Genomic DNA, 23,026 nt, shown 5'->3' with positions numbered 1-23,026 from the left:
CAGAAACAGGCTTAGTGACCTTGCAGTCTCTGATTTCTCTCTTTTGTCTTCATTTCCACAGAATGTGGGTGTTCCCTGGCTGCCTGCCCTATTGTGACTCCACTGTGCTGTTTAGTCTGTCTCTATTGTTGACTTGCTAATGCTTGTTAGAAATCCTTGACTGTTTCTCTTTAATCCTTAAAGTAAGATCACATCATTTGTTTGTCAGATAAAGTTCTCAAATCAACTGGAAATGCCACATCAACAGTCCGCCTATGCATCAAGTCTTATGTCCAAACCACCTGCATTGATATGATGCCACTATTTTATATGGAGAGAATGATTCACAGGAGGAAGCAGATTGTATTTGGCCTTTTTTTTTTTTCACCTGAGCTTTTCTAAGTAATAAGTTATTCTTCTTGTGTCGTTCAGCCAGAGGATGAGCTGCAGAGAAAGTCTCCCCTGGCATTTGGTTTCACATCCCTTCCCCTTCTCTTTTGTTATGATTTTCCTCGTTAAAGCCTTCCTTTTCATCACACCCCACTTTTCTCCTTTCTTACAGGTCCCTGAGGTGATCAGCAGTATTCGCCAAGTGTCCAAATCTGCCCTGAAGGAAGATACCAAGCCCAAACAGGAAGCCGACGAGGCCTTCTACAACTCGCAGAAGTTTGAAGTGCTTTACTGTGGCAAGGTAGGAATGTATGCAAACGCTTCAGATGTGTGGTTTGTTTTCATTTAAACAGAGTCAAAGATGAATGGTATTTTTTAGGTGACAGTCGGGCACAAGAAGGCTTCATCCACCCTCATTGATGACTGCATCGATAAGTTCCGTCAGCATGAGGTGGAGCGAAAGCGCCTGCGCCTGTTGAACGGCCAGCGAGGGTCCACAGAGAACCCCGTGGAGTTCCTCATTGGGGAAGAAGGAGATCCTCTGTCCTCTGTCCTGAATGAGAGTATTGAAGATCCTGAAGTCCCTGAGGTGGAGGATCTGACCAAGGGTGGAGGTACAGGCCTCCTGATGCATTTTAGCACAGTAACAAAAGGTCAAATGTGAATGAACAAGCAGCTTAAGTCACACTCTTGAAGCCTCACAGTCCTTAGTTACTGTTGCTGTGCCTGTCCAGCTTATCATCATTTCTATCTGGCTAATTAAAATACAGGAAGAAAAAAAAGAAAGATCTTTGTTGGTATTTCTTAGAAATATTATAACATCAAAAATGCCACATATTTTTTAATAGAAAATTAGCTTTTAGTTCAGACATATAATTACTCAACTCGACATGCTGCTGGAGGTTATTTTATTTTACCCAGGACATTTTCTCAACATACAGTACTATATAGAGCTATGAAAGAGTGGAATGTCCTTCTGAATTATGTTATACAACAAAGAAACATGGTTCGTTTTAAAATGAAACTAAGAGATTATTATTTGGATCATAATTTTGACCATTAGTGTAAATCTGTAAATTGGGTCATGGCATCCTTGTGTGACAGGATACATAGTAAATGTTTTGTAATGCTTCAATGTAGGAGCTGGTAATGTTTATGTTTAGTGTTTGTCTTGGATGTTTTGTTTGTATGTGTATGTATTAAGTATGTGTCTTCTGTATGTGTTTTTGTTTTCTATGTATTAAGTATGTGTCGTTTGCAGTTGGTTTGTATTGTCACTTATGAAAATGAAAAGACCCCAGGAAGAATAGCTGCTGCCTTGCAAAAGCTAATGGGGATCTTAATAAACCAAACCAAACCAAACCAAACCAAATATGGAATAACACTCATGTGCATCTGTGTGTGCTTCCCAGGTAAAGGCCTCTCCAGCAGCGCCAGTCAGAGCAGCCTGCGGGGCGCGTTCCCCGAGTGCATCCTGGAGGACTCCGGGTTTGAGGAGCCTCAGGAATTTCGCACGCGCTGCAGCAGCCTGGCAGGGAGTCTGCAGAAGAAGCCGGGGGAAGGCGTGCTCAAGGGCCCCACCCGCCGCAGACACGCCAGCGCGCCCAACCACGTTCAGCCGTCTGACACGGACAAGAACCGCACCATGCTCTTCCAGGTACAGGAAGTAAATACACTCACTGCTGGAGTTAAGTGGTGATGTCGATGCTGCAAGTTCTTGCTGATGTCTTGGCTTCTGCGGCATCTTATCTCTGGAGTCCAGCTGACTGCAGACTCTCAGGCCGTTGGCACTCAGATGATTTATCATTCATCACAGCAATGGTCTCTCATTAAACCTGTGGTTCAGTATGCTTTCAAGTGGACCGAGAGCTCTATTATATCAGGATTACAGCCATTTACAGTGAACTAAAATGAATGAGTGCTGCGTGTGATTGTAGTGTACGTGGACACCGCACAATTTACAGCTGAATTGAGTCATAAGGAGACTTTATTCCCTTTGGACTGGCTCCAAAACTGTAAGTGTAAATGGGGTTTATAGACAGAACCTTAAATATACTCCTTTGTCAATGTGATGGATGTGTTTTTTTTCATTACCGCCAAGTCATAACTTGTTGAAGAACTTGATCCCTCCCGTCAAACCTGAAAACCTAATGCTTGCTATCGTCAGCGTGGCTTGTCACCGACACCCTCCCCCCCCCCCTGCACGGTTGCCTGGTTGCTTTCTCAGTTGAGCCCTCCGAGCTTCTAGTCACAGCAAATCACTTTTATGTGCTCGTGGCTGGCAGTTACAACGCAAAGGCCGCGCTCGGGCCAGTGTTCCCCCGCTTGAAGTTAAAGAGGCTGTAACTCCTAAGTAGAATTTGTGAGTGCAGCGCTCCTCCCCGTACGTATGGCTCGCCGGCCGCTTTATGAAAAAAAACATGCGGGGCTGCGGAGTGAGCCAGCTGCCATTCCTCACACACCATGCCCATTTCCTCATGAAGCTAATTTTAAAAACTAGAGCACAACGCTCAATATGATACTCTATGTAGCAGTCAATTATGGGAAAAATCGTTGGTGCAGACTTGTTGACCTTGATTTCGAGTGTGAGCGAGTGTGTTTATGTCTGTCATTGAGCGGCTCTCAGAATAGCCGTAGTTGTTGTTTTGAGATACTCAACACTGCTATCCTCTTCGCCTAAAGTCATAGCTCCATGATCTGTAAACAAGATGAACATGTGATTGGTTTTTTGTGTGTGTGTTTGTGTGATAAAAATACACTTTTGCGTGTCACAGGTGGGACGTTTTGAAGTAAACCTCATAAGTCCAGACAGTAAAACAGTGGTGCTGGAGAAGAACTTCAAAGATATCTCATCCTGCTGTCAGGTTGGTTTATTTTTACTCATCGTATTTACACTAAAAGCCTCTCTCTCGTGTCTCTGCTGCAGCCCCAGTCAGCGAATGACCTCGAGACTAATTTCATCAGTTTCTCTCAGAGACATCTAATGCATTAATGCCCATCAGTGTTTTTATGTTCAGTCCTTCATTTGATGGCAAATGACATCTTTATCAGGGATGTAAGAATCTGTTTTTTACTGCCTGATGCAGTCCCATTCCTTTCTGAATGGACATCCTGCATAAAGATAATGTAGTGTCTCATAAGAGTAAAGTGGTTCTTTTTGCTAATTAAATGGAAATGGAAATGGAGAAAGTTAAGAGCCATTATGGTGTCGGTGACATGTGCTGTTCTTGGTTTCAGCTTTAATCACTGTGACTATTAATATACTGAAGTATGGCCTTCCCTTGCTGAGATTCATTCTTGTTTCCTGTTTGTCTTTGACACAGGGCATCAAACAGACCGACCATTTTGGTTTCATCTGTCGGGACCCGTCAGAGTCTGGCCCCAGTCAGTATTGTTGCTTCGTTTTCCAGTGTGCCAGTGAGTCTCTGGTGAGTCCCAGAAAAGACGTAAATGAAAATTTCATCAGCTTTTTTTATTTTTATTTCATTCTCTATGCAATTCTCTGTCTTCCTCTGTATGTGTGTGTGTGCTTGTGTGCACATTTGTCTTGTCTCCTGTTTGACTGTGCATGTCAGGTAGATGAGGTGATGCTGACTCTGAAGCAGGCCTTCACCACAGCAGCCGCCTTACAAAGCAACAAAACCCAGATCCAGCTATGTGAAGCCTGCCCCATGCATGACCTGCACAAGCTCTGTGAGCGGATTGAAGGTGAGCCACGCGAACACACTCACACATCTTGCACTTTTCCTTCCGCTCAACTCATGAATATATTGATGCACGGCATGGTCTGCTTCTCCGAGTTAAAGCAGGATAAAAGACTATTCTTATTTTCCTCCTCTGTTTTTTTTAGGTCTCTACCCACCCAGAGCGAAGTTAGCCATCCAAAAATATCTTTCCCAGCTGACTGACAATGAACAGGCGGAGATTTTTGAGCGAGTTCAGGTAAGGTTCCTCTCTACTGAGAGGAAGAACGCTTTTTGCCTGGAAAACCAGTGACATGTTAACCGCTGTTTGGTGATTTGTTGTCAGGAACAGTTAATTTGAATCAGATGCTGCGTTTGATTCAGACTACTGTATTTTGTGTGTTTGTGTGCAGAGATTGAAGCCCGGGTCAGACCAAGAGGAGAACGAGCTGGTGATTCTCCATCTGAGACAAGTTTGTGAAACCAAACAAAAGTCCCACCTTCACATTGGAGAAACTCCTCAGGTAAACACTTCATGTGCCCCATTTTATCGTCACCTAATGACAGGATGCCAAGATGCATGTGCTCCTTCACTTGGTGCTGTAACTCAGCCCCAACCTGAAAAGATCAATCCTCCATTTACTGGCAGAGAAGCATGGCCATTTTCTCTAAAATATCTTCTATACAAAATCAAACAGTATAGTGTGAAAGAAAGAGCTTTTAAATGGGCTGTAGCATCCTTGTAATTTCAGAAAAATCAATTTAAATGGACAGAGAAGTCATTCAGGTTCAAGTGAAGTTTCCATATCCTCTATGATTGTGAAGCAGGTCCAAGTTCGCTATTAATACTGTGAAAGTTAAAAAAAAAAAAAGTACTTGGTTTATAGAGAAACACACACAGCCTTTAAGAGACTGAGCCTTAAAACAAGCTGTCAGGACTTCTGTAACATTGTGATAGCAGCCTCCACGGTAAACCCTGTCTCTGGACCCGTTGTCCAATCTTGCAGGATTTAGTTTCTCTGAGTGTTTTACCTGAAATCTGCAATATTTTTATTGCATTGCTCAACCAATCGGAAGAGAGACTCAGAGCCTCCTCTCTTCTGATTGGTTCACCAACCTGTTATTACTAGCAGTCAGAGAGAAGCCTGGTAGAGAAGATATAAAACTACACATATACAATATATCTTCTTATGGATAAACACTTGATTTTAAACACAGGAAAAACATAAAGTATAAGACCTTTTAAAATGATTTTATGCAGAATAGTGTCTCAGCCCTCTGGGTCTCTCTTCCTGCGAGGAAGCAAAATTAAACACTTCCCACCATCTATCCCATGATCTTGCCTGAGGAGCTGTATGTTGAACATTATCTCTCTAATGTCAGAGGTTCAACAACAGATCCACTATTACTCAAACACCCGGAGGCCGCAGGCCATTCCTCATAGCATCAACCATGTGGTCAGCTACTGTACTTAGGGCTACACTGAGTTTGTATACCTACTAATCACTGTTGCCACATTTAATTAATCATGTCGATTACTCTCCTGTCCTGTGTCCTTTTGTTGTCGTCTGACAGAATGCAGCCAACAGCTCGGCAGCAGCAGCAGACGGCAACGCCACCAGCAGTCGTTTCAAACTCGATATTCTCAAGAACAAAGCGCGCACCTCCCTCACCAGCTCTCTAGAGAACATCTTTGCCAGGGTGCGTCTGAACAGACAAACACATTTCCCTTTCCGTGCCCCCTGTATTTTTGTCTTTATTTAATTTCCGGCTGTTTTTTATCTTCATTGTTTCTCTTTCCCTGTCTGAGTTCATTCCTGGCTCTTGTCTTTTACTTCTCCACCCCAGACTGAGTCATAGTCACTGTGCTGTTTACCTTCATGTGTCTTCCTGCTCAGTCTCTGTATCAGTTGCTCAGTTGTTTCTGTGTCACTGTCATACAGGGGATTTGGATTGACCCATATCTGCCAGTGAGACAGCACAATAATTCCTTAGTAGACGGACCCAGGCGGTCTGACACCTCTGTTGCCATCTGTTATTGTCTCCGAGACTTAACTTAGACTGAACACTTAGACTGCTGAAAAAAAAAAAGAAAAGAAAATACCTCTTTGTGTCATGCACAGAAAAAACGGTTGTTAAATGTTTTTGATAATCAACATTTTTGTTTTTCCTTTTGTATTTCCAGAGGATGTTTAACATTATGTAACCATCTCTGTCACCAGGGTGCCAGCCGAATGCGGGGACGCTTGGGAAGCATGGGCAGCATTGGCAGTTTTGATAGAGTAAGTGTCCTTGCGGAGGAAGCAGAGACTTTCTAGAGCCTCGCTCAGGGGACTCTGGGAATTCTCACTTTTTTATTCAGTGGCTTTTAAAAGCATCTTACACTCCAACTCTGTCCTCGGGAAAGAAAGATAAGCATGCTTTCACTTTTCATCCGTGCCAGCAGTCGGAGGCTGCCTCTCACATAGATACACGACTCTGCTCCGTGTTATTCCCACATAGCTTCGTGATGAAGCTCGTATTGGCCAGAAGACAGAATCGTGCGGCAGGGAATGTGTTTACAGAGCTGTCCATGAACATTTGGAGGTTTCTGGCTTTACTGCCTCACTGCTGTGCAGAATGTGGAGTGAGGGTGTGATGTAGTCCCTTTGACCCCCCCACCCTGACATATCACAAATCAGTCATAATGAAGTTAAAAACTCATTTAACATTGCACTTCTGTAGCAATGTCAGATGCACAGTACTGTAGGTGCACAAAACAAAGAAATCGAAGCTGGTAGAACCTGCATATTATATACATAGTGCCTACATTGCCCACAATCCTCTATCCCAGTCAGTTTGGTCATGTATCTGGGTGTGCAGTAGTACTTAATGCAACCTTGAGCCACCAGCCTAAAGCAGAGATGAGGAGGTCTAACTCTAAGGCCTTACATAACTTTTTACACACATGCAGAAACCTGTCAACTGACTCTGATGTGTAGTGTCAGTGAAGGATGCGGTGCTCATGCTGTGAAACACACACACAGAGACATGAACCAGACCCTCCCAGCTGCCATACGACTTCTACTTTGCCTTTTGCATCAGTCGTGCTATGTCAGATTTAGTGGAAGTGTGAGCTGAGTGGAAGGAAGGGAGGAGGAGGAGGAGGAGGAGGAGAGGGAGGGGGGCTGTGGATTCACATCAGCCTTCAAGTGGCAGCTCCAAGCATTGGGGGCGGATTTTATTAAGCTGCTGCATCTCTCCCTTTTTCCACCAAATCGACCGACACTGTCTGCTGAGGCTTTACAACAATCGGATCAGTCAGTCATAGTCACGGCGACACACACAACTCTATTTATGAAGAGCAAATAATGTTGTAGGCAACCTCTGGGAGATCATCCTCCCCCCTGTTTCTATGCAGAATTAACAATTCATTATTACTCTACAGTGTGTTTAAGTATTAATAAAGGACAGTGCGGTGTCATCACACTCTGGTTACCTTTTGTTATGTTTCGCACAATCAGAACAATGTTGTTTGCCTCCTCATGAAGCGAGTGAGTGGTCATCTGGGGGATTATGTCAGGATGCCAATGGCCTGGTAGGCAGGAAATCCAAGTCAGGATGTCCAGTTTCTTTTGTGTCCATGCATGTCCTGCCTTTCTCTGCTCCTGCACCCCCACACACACACTCCGGTCACAGGACACAGCGCACTGCTCGAGCGTCTGATCTGAGTCACTTCATCTTATCAGTTTCCTCAAATGTGCAAATCAAAATTAAGCCATTCAGCTGACAGCAGCGCTATCTAGTGCGATTTACACACACTGACAATCAGCAGGGCGACTGTTACTTGCGAGATAGAGACAGTGTTGCATCAGATGTTACTTTTTTCTTTCAAATTTCTCTTTGCACATTAAAAGACGCAGCTCTAATATCACCAAAATCCTCCTGTCATGTGTTATCTCGGAGAGGGAGGTCTCTAAAAGCATGATGGGAGGAGATTGGGAGAGTTTTCATGTGGAGTTTCAGTGGCTAAAGATCCTCCCCACCAATGGTGTGTGATGCTGTGGGTCACAGGACATTGTCCATTAGAATACAATAGATATGGGAGTTGTACTGCCAGGCATGAGGCCACAAAGTGAAGTCTAGTGTTGAGAGGAAAGCTGAACCTGGACTGAGTCTGGCTGTGAGGGTGTCACTGGCTAGGTGAGTGCAGACCTGTAACTTGAGTCAGTGAGTGTTGTGTCTTGCTTCAGCCCGCGCCTCCGAGTAGCTCTAGTGAGACATTAAGAGTGAATTTCAATCTCAGTCCTTTTGCTTATTCCTGCACAGCTATACAGAATATTTGAGTGAAGCTAAAGGTTTTTATTTTGTTATGTATTATGTGTTTTTTTTGTCATTATTCACCATTGTGCCATTGTGTCACGTAGCTGCACAATCAGATCAGAAAATCCAGCCATACTGAAAAATATTTAGATACAAAATCTCATGAATAAAACACTTTTGTCCCTTCCCAGCAGGATGAGGAATCCCCCAGTCACTCCCCTCCAGGTTCCCCTCCTGCTTTCCCCGATGACGACCCGGAAGGCGGCCTGCAGTTCCGTCGGCGCGCCCACACCTTCAGCCACCCGCCCGTGAAGAAACGCATCTCCTTCGAGGGCCCGCCGGTCAGCCTGAGCAAACACGCTCCTCTGCGCAGACAGCAGTCCGTCAACCAAGAGCTGCTGCAGAGCAGGTAACCCGCGCCGCACCTGTCGCTCACTGCATCGCTAGTTTGAACCTCTGGGAAAGAAGGAATGATCAGTGCAGAACTATGCCGAGGTTGCAGGAGTTGATGTTTTTTGCTGAGTGATCTGTACTAAAATTCTTCCTGCAAGGTTGAGCTTCTGTGTTCTGTTTGAAGATATGGCTAATGCTAACTGTGCTCAGAAAATCAGAACCTGTTGCTTTTCTTTTAATCGGTCTCACACTAACTAAATATTTAGTTGACCTTTGATGTGCACACAGACAATGTGATCTATTTGCAGCACTTTGATCAGTTCTAAATCTCTCTACCTCCTGCTCCTCTATCCTTGAACAATAGCATCACAAGTTTCCTGTCACTGTTTTGATCCCTCATGAATTCTTCCACCTTGTTTTTTCTTTTTTGTTTTTTTCTGTGCTCCGACCAGAAGGCCCTTTTCTTTTGTGTAATGTTTGTTTTCCATTTGTGGGCATTTTTCATGTGTGGCTCGCCCAGTCCCGTGGCGGTCTCGAGAACGCGCAGCGTTTCGGAGAGCGAGTCCTCCTTCAGCCTCCCCTCCTCCTTCTCCGCTCCCACTTTCCTGAAAAGCTTTTACCAGGGCTCCCTGGGCTCCCTGAGCTCCCTGGCAGACAGTGGGAGCCTCAAGAGGTGAGAGGGGCTGTGCAGACAAAAAGCCCCCTGCTTAGACCCAAACACACCTGCCAGGGGTTTTGACAAAAGGGGGAGGAGATGGGTGGGAGGGACAAACTGTTTTTTTTGCTGGGATGGCAGTCGCCGCATTCATGTTGGCTGTCAAATCTTTTAACACCCGCCTTTTTTTTGTCCCTGTATCTCTGTACTCTTCTCCTGTCTATCAACAACAACTTTCTATTAGTAAAGATACTTTCCAGCTATTTCTTTTTTCCGCCATCGTCTCTGTAGTTGGACACACCCTCTTCCTGTTTCACACAGAAATAAAGGGGGATGCTTACACACCTCTCTCTTGTTGCATTTGCATGTGACTTTAAAGTCTTTTTTTTGCACTTTTTGCACGGCCAATCTGTATCTAAGCTGGATTTTACAGTCTTTATTAACAACATCTCTCCTGACCAGCGGTGGTCACAATACCTTGAGGACCGCTTCTCTAAGCATCGTGCTGATTCAGTTAAGTGATGTACTTATTTTTTGAAAGGTTGCTGTCAATATTCAGCAGCACTAATTCAATCAGCTAATAAAGGATGTTCAAGAAAAGCCGACATGCCTCGGATGTGCCTGACAGTCTCTAGATCTTCTCTCCTGGCGCTGCCTTGACAGGGTTAGGTGTTTGGTTGGCAGATCGTAAAGGTTAACATTTCCATTATGAATGAGAGTCAGCGGAGCAGACTGTTGTAAAATGTCATATCCACAGGATGTTTTTCTCATCTGACAGCTGTCCAATCTCCGAGGCAGTTCCATTGATAATGCTGTGAAAGGAGCAAGCCGTGCTTTTTCAGAGTGGGTTTAAAAGACCACTTTGTAGAAAAAGCCTCAACCTGCTGGGTATTTAAATCCAAGGATGTCAACATATTCACAGCCGGATTTGCTTTCTGTGTTACTGCGAGTTAACTTTTCCCCTTTCTGCTACGTTTCTTTTATGACTCAAAAGACGGGAAAACACAATAATAGTTAACGTGTCAAGTGAGGTATTTCCCTTTTGTTAAAGAGCCACTGTTAAATGTGCAGAACAGCAGTAAGAGCAAAATGGTTGTCCCTGTGACATTTGCCTCAGTCCAAGGTCACTTCCTGTTTTTCGTTGCCCACATGATCAGACAAGCACTTGCTTGCTGACCAAGCTTATTATCTACTGTAACTGAAGAGATCCTCAGCGTGTGACATAAAAACCTTGTTTCTTATACATAATTTGAAGTATTAAGTGGAATTTATTTTCTTTTTTTCTATGTCGAGCATTAAATTCCAATTTCCTCTGAACTGCTATGACCCAGTGTGGTTACAGTCTGTAAATGAAGCAGACTGGGGGCCAGAGCTACAAAATATTTATTTACATACACATAATGTAATATTTATGTGTCTATGGGAAGTAAAAAGTGAACAAACAGCAACAGGGAACAAACAACATGACACAGTTCATCTATTGTAATGTTTCAGACAACAACCTCATGGTCAAAGTGTCACATTCACAGTATAAGTAACTCTAGTATCTTGCTCCAAAGAATATAAACTTGTTCTTCTGCTTCCATTGTACTTGTTTAAGGATGTAGACTTTAGTACCTGCATGTGCAAACAGTATTTATATAACACAAATGTTTTAATACCACATCATTATCACCTTCCAGAAAAATTTTCTTGTGTTTGCACTTTTCCTCTTTATCTCAGCCAGCTCCTCTGCAGAAAGCTCACTTGTAGTGTGTTAAAACAAACAGCAGGTGGACTTCACAGACCCTCACTCAGTTTTGCATGTATGATAAATCACTTTACTGTTTACTGTTGTGGTTGCACCATCAAAATTAGCACTTAACATTTTGGCAGCTCCCTGGTCCAGTGTTTTGTTTTGGGTTTTGTTTTTGTTTTTAAATCAATGTATGTGTCGTTTTACCCACATTTAGTGAGTTGATAGGTATGAAATTCAAGCTTTGCATATAAAAACTCAATAATATGCCTAATTTGCACGAACTGGGCACATCTTTAGGATAAAGACATCTGCAAATTGAGTACATGTGAACCACCAGTAGCTAGGAATAGTAGCCCAAGCAGCTTTTTCTCCAAGTTTTTCTTCTGTAAACTGTTTTCTTGTCTGTAACAACATCTATTGCACGTCTGTCCGTCCTGGGTGAGGGATCCCTCCTCTGTTGCTCACCCTGAGGTTTCTCCGACTTTTCCCTGTTAAAAGGGTTTCCATGGAGTTTTTCCTCAGTCGATGTGAGGGTCTAAGGACAGAGGATGTTGTTACGATGCCATGTAAAGCCCTTTGAGACAAACTGTTTGTAAAAACGGGCTATACAAATAAAATTGCCTTGCCTTGCCTTGCCTAAAAAAAAGCTACTTCTTGGCTGTTTGTGTGGCAGATGTTTGTTGTCATTTCACATACTAATGAGCTGCTGCTTTATTAACAAGGATTCTCTGGAATCAGCTCATGTGTTATAACTGTGTGTCAGGTTCATCTGGAACCAGTTTGAAGAAGCTGAGATGGAAAGCCTGTATAAGGTTTCTTACGTCTGAGATAAGTGTGTGTGTGTGTGTGTATGTAGTGAAGGGGTGTGTGTGTGTGTGTGTGTGTGTGTGTGTGTGTGTGTGACTGAATTTTGTAAAAGAGTGCTGAAGGAGCATTGGTGTGTTAAGACGACACCTGACTGATTTATCGGGTGTCTGTGACGCTGCTGTCTTCTCTTGTAGCAATGGTGAAGGCAGGAAGAGGACCCTGTCCGGGTGCAGCAGTGACTCAGTGAGTGGCGGTCTGCCCCCGACCCCACGCAGGGTCTCCTGGAGACAGAAGATCTTCCTGAGGGTCGCTTCGCCTATGAACAAACCATCTGCATCCATGCAGAACACAGGTCTGGTAACATTATCTGTCTGAGCAGTTTCAGGGAAGGGGTAACATGATGCACAATGAATAAGCTCTGAATAATCCACAAGTGCATAGGAAATGAGTGTGTGGCAGGGGGAACATTTGATTCTGGTGAAATTTCTTTTCTGAAAATTCAGACTTTTTAAAATTGCAAGAATATGTGTGGAAAGCAGTAAAGGTTGAAAAGGACCGAGCTGCTGACTGCAACAGTAATCCTCCTCCTACCCCTATTGTGTTGTTGAATCTCCTTTCCTCAGCTTACTCTGGGCATCTTAAAGAAATGCAGCCAACAGATTATTCCCACATTCAGGAAATCTTGGCCAATGGACATCATAAAATTGTCAATGTCATGCTTCGTAGGATCATATTTTGTTAATACTGCTGCTGTGAACCGTGTCACGGCATATCAAAACGATAGTGGTGCTGTGGTGAGAGATCTGGTCACGTGACTTTATTTGAATTGCCTATTTTTTATTGTTGTAAAGCACAAATCCTCACACATCCAAAATACCATTTATGTTATAAACCTCAAACCCAAACACTATTTTTTTGGTTTTTCTCCACTGGCTCCGGAGAAATATATCACTGCTAAATGATGCACATTTCATCACCAGTTAGTTATACATGGTGCTGCTCAGTTAACATTACAATGGTTGGCAGTGACTGTCGTTTTTATAATAGTAATAGTGGATATCTGTAGTGTTGCATGGTATTACACAGTAAATAGTTTAATTGTCCAGTGTTATCACAGGGATGACACAGTACGGATGAACCACATTGCACACTTAGATTCACTCCTATAGGTAAAATTAGAGCTGCCATTTTACCTAGTGTGTCTGTCTCTGGCCTGTGGCATGAAGCTGGACAACCCAGAGGGAGCTTCCACCTTCCACATGCCGGCTCCACACAAAAAGGGTTAAATATAGTGAGTTAAATATATTTCCCATTCTCATTTTTTTTTTTTTTTTTATTGGTGTCTTAGATCGCTTGGATGTGAACGAGCTGTTGCCTCTGTCCCCTCGCTCCATGGACTCAAGTGTGGACCCTTTTGGGCGTCTGCTGCCTGGAGAGAAGCCTAAGAAGACGGGGGCCGACTACCGGACCCTGTGGAAGACCGCCATCCACCAGCAGATCCTCCTTCTGCGCATGGAGAAGGAGAACCAGAGACTGGAGGGTGAGTATCAGTCACTACTGTGGATATAAAGTATTAAAAATCAGCAACAATACATACGAAAGACAAAAATGAGGAACACAGTGTCTCTAACCTTGAAATGACTAGGTCATTCACTTTGATGCTGTGTGCTTTAGTATTTCTGCAGACACTGCTAGTATGTATAATTCACCATGGCAATGTACTGTTGTATATCTCTTATCAAAGTTTCACTCTCTGACACTTAGTTTCTTAACTGAGGCTTCATGAGCGTGGACATAGCGAGCGACTATTTTTCCGTTCATTTTGAGAGGTCAAACGTTTCCGTGTTGGTTTGAGATTCTGGGGCATTGTTATATTTAGATCTAAATGTTGCGCTGTGGCACACTGGCACACATTTCAAACACATGTGCAAACATTTACGTACACTCAGTAGGGTAAAGTGCATGAAAACTACTGGTCTTTTTTGGGGAAGCCAGCAGTAGCGGCACAATTAGTTCAGAGTTCAGAAACATTAACAGGATATAAAGAACAGTAGCTTTGACAAAACACCGCCCTCTACTGGCCAAGGTTATCCAGAGTACATTCCAAAGCCCTTTTTTTTTTAGCTCTCTTTTTTTCTCTCTCAACTCCTCCCCTCACAACCACTTGTCCCTTAACAGGAAGTTAACAGGGGTAGAGAAGGAAAAGGAAATTGAGGCCATTTGGGACAGTTAATTAACTGCTTTATTGTAAGAAATAGCTCATTAAAATGAAGTTGCATGCAAAAACCTTGTAAATGATAAAAAGCGCTCACTCAAACCATGAGAAAAAAGTAGCTTTTAACAAGAAAAGGAGGAGGTGGAGGGAAAAAAAGGAGAGTTTTATTTTTTTTTTTAGCCTTGGGAAGCACCTGGCATGTGTAGCCTTTTATGAGTTACTATACCAATACATCTCTTTCCTTTTGTTTGTTACTATGACACCAATGCTGGTCTGAGGACCTAACTGTGAATAACCGTTATCAATAGAAGGTAAGCCATGTAAAAGGAGCCCTTGGTATCAAGGCAGATGGTTTGCATGATTTTGGGTGTTGGTTATTATATTCATTCAACTCCACTTATTTTGTTTGCATGTTCAGGGACAGTCATACTTCATGGTGTTTCTGTTCCTTTGGTCCTTGGCCTCCTCATGACTAAAGCATAATAACGATGGAGATTTGATGTCAGTGTGGGTATTGTGGTCTGTGTTTACGTGGTTACTGGTGGCATAAGGTTCAGCTCTCAAGTATGACATCTTTCTTTTTATCTGTTTCATGCTTTACCAAAACAAACACGAAAGGGCTTCATACTTTTCTAGAAAGCCTCCTCCTACATCAGTCCTTGGTGATGATTTTCTGCTGCAACAAGAGAGTATCAATCATTAAACTGATCTTGAATATGTACATTTCATCCGTTTCATCTCTTTTTGATTCTGTCGACCGTGCCGCAGCGAGCAGAGATGAGCTGCACATCCGCAAGATGAAGCTTAACTACCAGGAAGTGGGCCAGTGCTCCAAAGATGCACTGGCATTGTGGGAGAGAAAACTGACCGCCCCGGGCAGGACGACGGTCCCACAAGACAGGGAGGAGATGTATCGTGCACTCTGCCAAGGTGAAAGATAGATGTGTGTCTTGTGTTTTTAAGGGTGCAACAAAAGAAAGGAGAGGAACCAGCAGAGAAGAAATAATCTTCATCCTTCATCTTTGTGTGCAGGGGTTCCCAAGGGCAGACGTGGGGAGGTGTGGTTGCTTCTTTCCCATCAGCACCGGCTGCGTCACCGGCTGCCCCAGCGTCAACATGCACCGGACACCCCGTACCAGGACCTGCTGAAGCAGCTCACCGCACAGCAGCACGCTATTCTGGTGGATCTAGGTTGGTACAATATTGTAAAATAAGGAGGGGAGGGGTCACAGAGAATTAAGTGTTTTATACATATGAGGCATGGGGGGGAGAAGTCTTAAGACGGATTCAGCCTCAGCTGCTCCGTAAGAGGAAGATCCTGTTAGTGTTTGTGGTTGTTGCGTAGCTAGTCCTGTTATTCTTACTTATTCACGGGTGAACTGCCTCTTACTGTCATGTTGACGAAATATCATCTGTCTCCCTGTGCCTCAGGCCGGACCTTCCCCACCCACCAGTACTTCTCAGCCCAGCTGGGTGCAGGGCAGCTTTCCCTTTACAACCTCCTCAAAGCCTACTCTCTGCTGGATACAGAGGTACATACCATAATCCTGTTTCCCCCTCAATAAATCACTGTGAGGCGTGCAAATAATGTGGTGAATATCATGAAACTGGTAAATCGTAGTAGAAGCAGCAGTGACTGTGCATTTGTTATTAGAGCCCCCTAGACTATTTCTGAAAACACTTTTATAAACTAGACTTTTCTTGATTTAAAGGCTTTTATCTTCGGTTTTAAATCTTGGTTTCATTTTCTCTTGTCTGCTCCATCTGTGTCACATTGTTGAAATGCATTGCATGCTTCCTTCTCTGGGCATGTGTTGTAATATTTCTTTGTGCCACACAGGTTGGCTACTGCCAAGGTATCAGCTTTGTAGCTGGAGTGCTGCTGCTGCACATGAGCGAAGATCAGGCCTTTGACATGCTGAAGTTCCTGATGTACGACCTCGGCATCAGGCGGCAGTACAGACCTGACATGGTGTCTTTGCAGGTCAGTGGGTGAATGTGTGGACACAGACCACTTCAGTATGTTATTAAAATGATCTTTTAGCAAGAGATCTATACATTGAATAGCTGCATGTTGATTTAGGAGACTGTGATAGACAGCATGTGCACAGGGATTACATGTTTAACATACTGGTTAGGTCGACCCAACTGAAGTTTAGGCCCGAGTGCGGTCCGTGTGAACACAGCAATCAAACTCAAGTACACTGCGCACCAAGGAGATCTAAGTTTCTAACTTGCTGTAAGAAGTTGAACTGTGCTTTCAACTATGTGGCTCATTAGTCAGCAACTGCAAACACCAGTCAAGTGCCTCCACCTCTTGTTCAAAACCACGCCTGCATGCCTGCACTGTTAGCTCCAGTTAAACATCAGCTGACCTCACCTGGGCGACAGCGTCAGCAGGCGTGGTAATGTTTAATCCGTGTCAGGTAACCATTTAGCTGAGCACAGGTTCTCCCCCGCACCGCAAGAGCAACCTAAAGTTTTTCAGAGACTACAGGATTTGTGCCGTTTTTTTCTTTGTTGCACTGGGTTGAGTGCGAGGACATAAAGGTACAGCATGTGTGTGTTTTTTTATGTGTGTGTGTAACTGTCAGGAAACTGTAAGACCGATAACAGGCTAATTTTAGCTCGACCTGACATCTGCTTCTCTTTTCTGTATGCTGTAGAACTTGTCAGGATCATGGTAATGTGTTGCAAGAGAGTTAATGTTGCTCATCAAATGCGTGTCAGGGCAAGTCTCTAAAACAGTTGTGGAGCTCCCTTCTTATTTGACAGCTGGTAATATTTTTTTGATTACATTGTTATACTCTTCCCTTGCAGATCCAGATATAACAATTTGTTCCCACACAGCTTGTTTCAACCTGCATTGTGTGTTTTTTTTATGCTTGTTCACATGACGTGTCTGTGTCTGTGTCTGTGTGTGTTCTCTCAGATTCAGATATACCAGCTCTCCAGGCTGTTGCACGACTACCACCGCGATTTGTACAATCACTTTGAAGAGCACGAGATCTGCCCCAGCCTCTACGCAGCGCCGTGGTTCCTCACCCTCTTCGCCTCACAGTTCCCTCTTGGCTTCGTGTCCCGCATCTTTGGTATATTTTTAGAATAATGGCCCTCCTGTGTTTGCTCACACACAAATGCTTATCAGCGCAATGCCATTTGCAAAAGAGGCTGGCATTTAAACGGCCTTGAAGGTTTAAGTGTGCAAAGAATTACGTTGCTTATTGCTTGTGTGGGGTTTGATTTTTTTTTTTTCTTTTTCTGCAGATTTTGTATTTGCCCAGGGGACTGAAGTCATCTTTAAAGTGGCCCTCTGTCTGCTGAGCAGCCATGAGGGGGAGATAGTGGAGTGTGACAGCTTTGAGAGCATTGTGGACTATCTGAAAACTACACTTCCCACCCTCACTCAGACACAGATGGAGGAGACCATTGCCAAGGTACAAAGTGTGAAGTTCAAGGAAATACAGTCTCGGGTTTCCAAATAATTAAGCCCAGTGAGCCATGGAAACGTAATACATATTGCATGGTTGGTCGCTGGTTAAAAGCTTCTCAGTGCTTGTGGTGGAAGGAAAATGTGTTACAGGGCTGTTAAAGGTTCACATTACTTATATACCATAATGTGAGAACAGTATTATTCTTGTAATCGCTCTGGCAGTTTGTTTACTTCACTCTGGTCCCATATGGAAAAGAGACTGAAGCAAAACAATATACCATATATAAAATTTCACTTCAGATTTATTCCAACTATAACTTTATCAATGGCATTTTGATTTAATGTGTATTTACAGAAAAAAATACAAGAATTGCTTTCCATGTGTGCAGTCTTTGAGATAATACCAACCACTCTGTAACAAGCAGAAGTCTTGTTTTAGCATTTGTTATTGCAAATGTATAATTTAGTACTTACGTTATCGTCGTAGTTTCCGTAACATGTTCTGTTTTTACGAGGTAAGGTTGTTGGCCTCACGCTCAACCCCCAACCTGGAGGGCCAGGTTACTTACTTTATATGTGAATACAAATACTTGTATAAAAGAAGGCCTGAATCATTACCCAAACTAGCTGGACACAATAGCACAATAACAGTTGTGAACAGTGTATTTAAAGTATCCAGCTGACCCTCTATTGAGTATCACCAGGATAGTGTGTGTTTGTGTGACTGACTCAAAATGAGCTATCAGTGTATCTTTAAGAAAACGACTTATCCTTAACTCCACTGATGGACTTGATGACCCGAGGCGTGATGGCAACTGTCTCAGTGTGTGACCTATCCGTTTGCCAGGTTGTGGAGATGGACATCTCCAAGCAGCTGCACGCGTATGAGGTGGAGTACCACGTCCTTCAGGATGAGATGTTAGACGCTGGACCGCTGCCTGATGACTCCGACCGGCTCGACAGACTGGAGAAAACAAACGTGCAGTTGAAGAAACAGAACATGGACCTTCTGGAAAAACTTCAGGTAAAGAGGAGGAGGATCAGATCCAATTTCAAGATCATCTCCTTACCCAGTACCATTGAAACACATTAATGTAAATTTTGGTGAACAATTAAATGTGGGAAATTAATACTTCCCTCTATAGGAGGATACACGGCTGATAAAGGGCTCTGCCTGTACTGGTAGTATCACAGATTACCCATAGGTGGCGATAAAATACAAGCTAAAAACATAATGGAAATGCTGGAAAGACAAAGGAATTGAACTCTTATTTATGCGAGAGTGCATCTATATCATTCTGATCAGTAGCATGTTAATCAGGGCAGCAGGACAGGCAGAGTCACACCTCATGGTCCTCATGCTAATGAAGGTCAGAGAGGTATGAAGTTCCTCCGGTCTCTGATGTGACATAGAAAATGTTGTATTTTTGAATCATGGTGTTGAGTAAATGTTAACCACAGTATTTAACAAGTGATTTAAAGAAGCCGTGGGCTCTGTCTTAATTATGGTCATGTTTGATTACACTTAATTGTTGAGATTTTGAAATTTGATCAAGAACAAAGTCACACTCGTGTCGACATCTACTCGACTTTTTAATATTTGAGGCTTCTCAGCTTTTATTCTTCTGTATCCAAATTTCCATCTTGTGTTGAACCCTGCGTTTACCGAGGTGCAATGTCTGTGTCCTCTAGGCTGCGCGGCAGAAGATTCAGACGCTGGAGACCAGCGTGGAGAACTTCCTTTCTCGGGAGAGCAAAATGAAGCACATGATTCGCTCTCTGGAGCAGGAGAGGGCAGCTTACCAGAAGACCATTGAACGCATGCGCTCGTGCCTTCCCCCTGACGCCCTGACAGATGTGGAGATGACCCAGATCAAAACAGGACCCAACGGGAAAGCCAAAACTGCAGCCAAGAAGCCCTGATGGCAACCAGGGGGGCTGGCTGTTCGGGGCGGACGCACAGACAGAGACTGAAGAGAACAAATGGAGACTGTTGTAGTGGAAGGCTGCGGAGCTCCATAGCTACGTATTGTTGTTGTTGTACGGCTGCACGGAGAGTGTGCAGCGCTTTGTAAATGTGTGATGTCTGGACTTGGTATGGGAAATATCTACATTGGTGTTTGTCAGCAGATAACAGAGTGGTGGGAGGGTGGTTTCAGTTTCATTAGCAAACAGACTGCTCCATCTGTGGATCAGAGCTGCTGTCTGCCTCACCTGTGTCACTGCCAGTTTGCAATCGGGTGAGATCAAGACGCACACAGCATCCCTTCCCTGTTCAGGAATCTTTCATCACAGAGATATTTCCTAGATTGACGCCAGTAAGAAAGGTGTCTGTCTGTGCAAATGGTTTTTGAGCACTGCCTTGATGTATTTACTACCAGTGTCAGTAGCACCACATAAAGCAGTGGACAGAAGGTGCTTGTTGGCAAACAATCCTTTGGACCTCAGCTTCAACGTATAGCCATTACCAGTGTGCATAATCCTGGAGTTGAGACCCCATTGTTTTTGTAGCTTTTGAACTCTGCGTCTGTGATGGAAATGCTGCCTCAGGCTAATCACATTGCTTTGTTATTTCCCTGTTTATTCACTTGAAATCCTTTTGAATGTATTTTCCCTCCAAAGATCATTGTGATAATATTCAGTTTTTCTTTCACCACAGAGGCACGTGGGCGCACGTCTGCCATTTAAGGCTTTGACTTTCAGGAGATATACACTATCTATCTTTGTTGCTCATCACTCGGCACAACATCACTGCCTCTCACGTGAGAGATCTGTTAGCGCTCGCTGCTCGCTGCTCTTAAGGAGGAAGCGTTTTTCTTTCAGAGCTCAGGCAGGATGTGAGGTCGTCTGCCTTCTTGGCTTCCTGTGTGACTGACCGCGGTGTTGCCTCGCTTTTAGCAGCACGTTCAGACACTGAGGTGGAGTTCACAGACGAAGGTGGAGGAGTGAGCCGAATGTATAGCACAAAAGTCAGCACAACTTTTTTGTTTCTATGAGCCTGTGGCTATCAAAGAACTTGAAGCATCTCCTACTTTAGTGTCGCATGGCTCAAGATTAAAGACCACACATATCAGCAGTTGCATTGCTGTTGGTCACATGAAGAACTCTGTACAGAGTTTGCAGTGAAAATCAAGGGCTTAGGAGAGGCTGCAGAGGAAACAAGAATGTAAAGACATTTCCGTTTTCCTTTTGAGCTACCCTGTGTATGTACACACTCATGCACGCAAGCTGAGCAGTGAACTGGCTGAGTGAGCAGGCAGACAGTTCACATAGATTCAAAGAGTGTCCCTGGCTCTCTCCTCGGTTTTGTTTTATCCCACCTCCGTGTCTGACTCACCGTTGCCAGTTCTGATTGAAAGCAAAACAGTCCTGGGCTTTCATAAAACACCTCAACATTAAAAACCAAGGTGATGTCTGTCAAGAGAGAAATCACAAAATCACTGTGTCTGTCGGTCTTCCTGTCCTTGGTGACGAGTTGTGGTGACACATTCATGTCTATTTCAGTGTTAGGCTTTTATTCTCAGACCTACGTCCTTTGGCATGCAGCGCAACGTGTTTATGTTTAGCAGACGTGCATGTTTGCATATACCCAGAGCAGTCGCCTACTTTTGCTACAGTTACAGGAGGTAATTCACACAAAGTTTGATAAATCCGTCCTGACGTTCCTTGTCAGGTTGAAATGTTCTTGTCGTAATTGAGGCGATGTTGGAAAAGTTTGCACCAAACCCCTCATAGAGAAACGGTCGCCTCTGAACAGCAGGGATTCTCTCGACAGTTCAGCAAAGTGAAACATATCAAATAACTAATTGTCTGCTGACAGCTTTCCTGCCTCTTTCTGCCTGCATTTTGCTTACCTGCTCACTCATCAGTGAGAAATTAACCATTGAACCAAAGATGTGGTTGATTTTTTGTTTGTCTGTTTTTTCAAAAATGTGGGGGATGAACTCACCCAAAATGCCGTGATGTATTTTACGTTAAATGAAATGACATTTTCCTCACTTCACCTATTCTGCATCGTTAGGTTTGTACTAAGATTAAAGCTTGAAAGAAAATACCAAATATTGGCTGTAAAAAACTTGACACTAAAGAAAAAAAAGAAAGGAAATGAGATGGCAGACGTGTTTGTTTACTCATCATTGCTCACTGTTTTTTTCCTTTTCAGCTTCTTAAGTAGTGCCAAAGGTTTTGATGGCCTTTATTCTCCATTAATCGGAGATGGACCTTTTTGTCAATATCTAATGTAAAGCATTCCATTGTAATCAATGAAAGGTCTTCATTTTACATCAGGTGCTCTGAGTCCTGACTACTAAATAAAGCTTGTATCACTGTGTTTTAAGAAACTGTCAACATGAGGGCTACACAATGAAACTGTCACGTCAATTCTTCAATAAACCTCACCTTGCCTTGTTTTCTGTCTACTCATGTCCTAAAGTCTTGCCTGCCCTAGTAAGCGCTCACAAAGAAATCATGTTCCCTCACTGCTCCACGAGGTAGCACTCCAAGTGTAGGACGTAGCCTCAAGCAGAAGTGTTCTCTCTGTGTAGACATATTATTGCGTAAAGGGCCGTGGTAGGCTTCGTCAGTTTTAGAGTCTATTTAAAGGCCTTTAAAGAGTTGTACTTTTGTTCACGCCTTGGGCAAAGAGAACAGCAGGTCTCTAGAGAGGAAAAAAAATCCACAGTGAAATTGTATTCTTTGCAGTGTATCTGAAGCATTGGAGCTAGTAGTGTACATTTCTGATTTAGCCACAGTGAATGAAACAAATAGTCACCAAATGCTCGAAAAAAGTGTTGGTCCATGTTGAAGAAATTAAGATATGATGGTCGGGACACAAAAGTGAGTTGTCAAGCAAGTTAGCAAGTACTAAGTAATGGACAAATGCTAACATGTAATAAAAATAGAGGATAAATCTTATAATATGTCATGTAGGCTAGAAGTAATACTGTCAAAACAGCTAGGTAATGGTAATGGTTGATGATTTCGTTAAAAAAGTCCTAATGTACAGCTATGTCTGCTAGCTAGCAAATGTTTAAGTACAAAATGATTTGAATGGTTGTGCAACTATATTGTGAGGCTACAGTATGTCAGAGTTTGTAACAGCTTTAGTCTGCAAATAGGTAGGCTAAATGACAATAAGACTATAAGTTGACATAATAGCAGAAATTGGTGGATTGACAGAAATAGCTAATCAGCTATCAAAAGTAGGGTGGATTCGCCTAATGTGGGACACTGCCTAATGTGGGACACTTAAGCTTAAATGGGTGTAGGTCTTCCTATAGCAAAAGAAAGTTAATGTAAATGTGGTCTCACACAAGCTGTGATATTGCATTATCAAAATCACATGACATCTCAAATGTCCAATCATAGATTTGGGAGGGACAGCCTTCAAACCGGAGGCACCCTGTGTGAAGACCACCAAAATGCTAGGTAC

The 23,026-nt window shown here is 43.4% G+C and overlaps 1 protein-coding gene across 8 annotated transcripts in view; it reads left to right on the top strand.

Annotated features, from left to right (window-relative positions):
- The window catches only part of tbc1d4 (TBC1 domain family, member 4), a 28,256-nt gene extending 6,252 nt beyond the window's left edge, over positions 1–22,004 (top strand). The window contains exons 2-23 of one of the 8 annotated variants that reach the window (XM_085765780.1): positions 542–670; positions 749–983; positions 1,782–2,026; positions 3,144–3,233; positions 3,693–3,797; positions 3,945–4,077; positions 4,220–4,311; positions 4,466–4,576; positions 5,628–5,753; positions 6,275–6,334; positions 8,546–8,763; positions 9,268–9,420; positions 12,142–12,299; positions 13,296–13,487; positions 14,931–15,092; positions 15,195–15,353; positions 15,594–15,694; positions 16,003–16,146; positions 17,095–17,254; positions 17,430–17,599; positions 18,443–18,619; positions 19,288–22,004. In XM_085765780.1, coding sequence (XP_085621906.1) covers positions 542–670; positions 749–983; positions 1,782–2,026; positions 3,144–3,233; positions 3,693–3,797; positions 3,945–4,077; positions 4,220–4,311; positions 4,466–4,576; positions 5,628–5,753; positions 6,275–6,334; positions 8,546–8,763; positions 9,268–9,420; positions 12,142–12,299; positions 13,296–13,487; positions 14,931–15,092; positions 15,195–15,353; positions 15,594–15,694; positions 16,003–16,146; positions 17,095–17,254; positions 17,430–17,599; positions 18,443–18,619; positions 19,288–19,518 — 3,351 coding nt within the window. In that variant the 3' untranslated portion in view covers positions 19,519–22,004. Of the gene's footprint in view, positions 1–541; positions 671–748; positions 984–1,781; positions 2,027–3,143; positions 3,234–3,692; positions 3,798–3,944; positions 4,078–4,219; positions 4,312–4,465; positions 4,577–5,627; positions 5,754–6,274; positions 6,335–8,545; positions 8,764–9,267; positions 9,421–12,141; positions 12,300–13,295; positions 13,488–14,920; positions 15,093–15,194; positions 15,354–15,593; positions 15,695–16,002; positions 16,147–17,094; positions 17,255–17,429; positions 17,600–18,442; positions 18,620–19,287 lie in introns of all 8 variants that reach the window. The other 7 variants (XM_085765779.1, XM_085765776.1, XM_085765777.1 and 4 more) reach the window with 7 other exon arrangements.
- The last annotated feature ends 1,022 nt before the right edge of the window (positions 22,005–23,026 follow it).

The sequence above is a fragment of the Trachurus japonicus genome, chromosome 21, assembly GCF_045865225.1.
Source record: "Trachurus japonicus isolate A0001 chromosome 21, Traja_1.0".
NCBI classification, from domain to species: Eukaryota; Metazoa; Chordata; class Actinopteri; order Carangiformes; family Carangidae; genus Trachurus; species Trachurus japonicus.
Note: the sequence above shows the minus strand (reverse complement) of the source record. Positions and strands in the feature narration are given on the sequence as shown.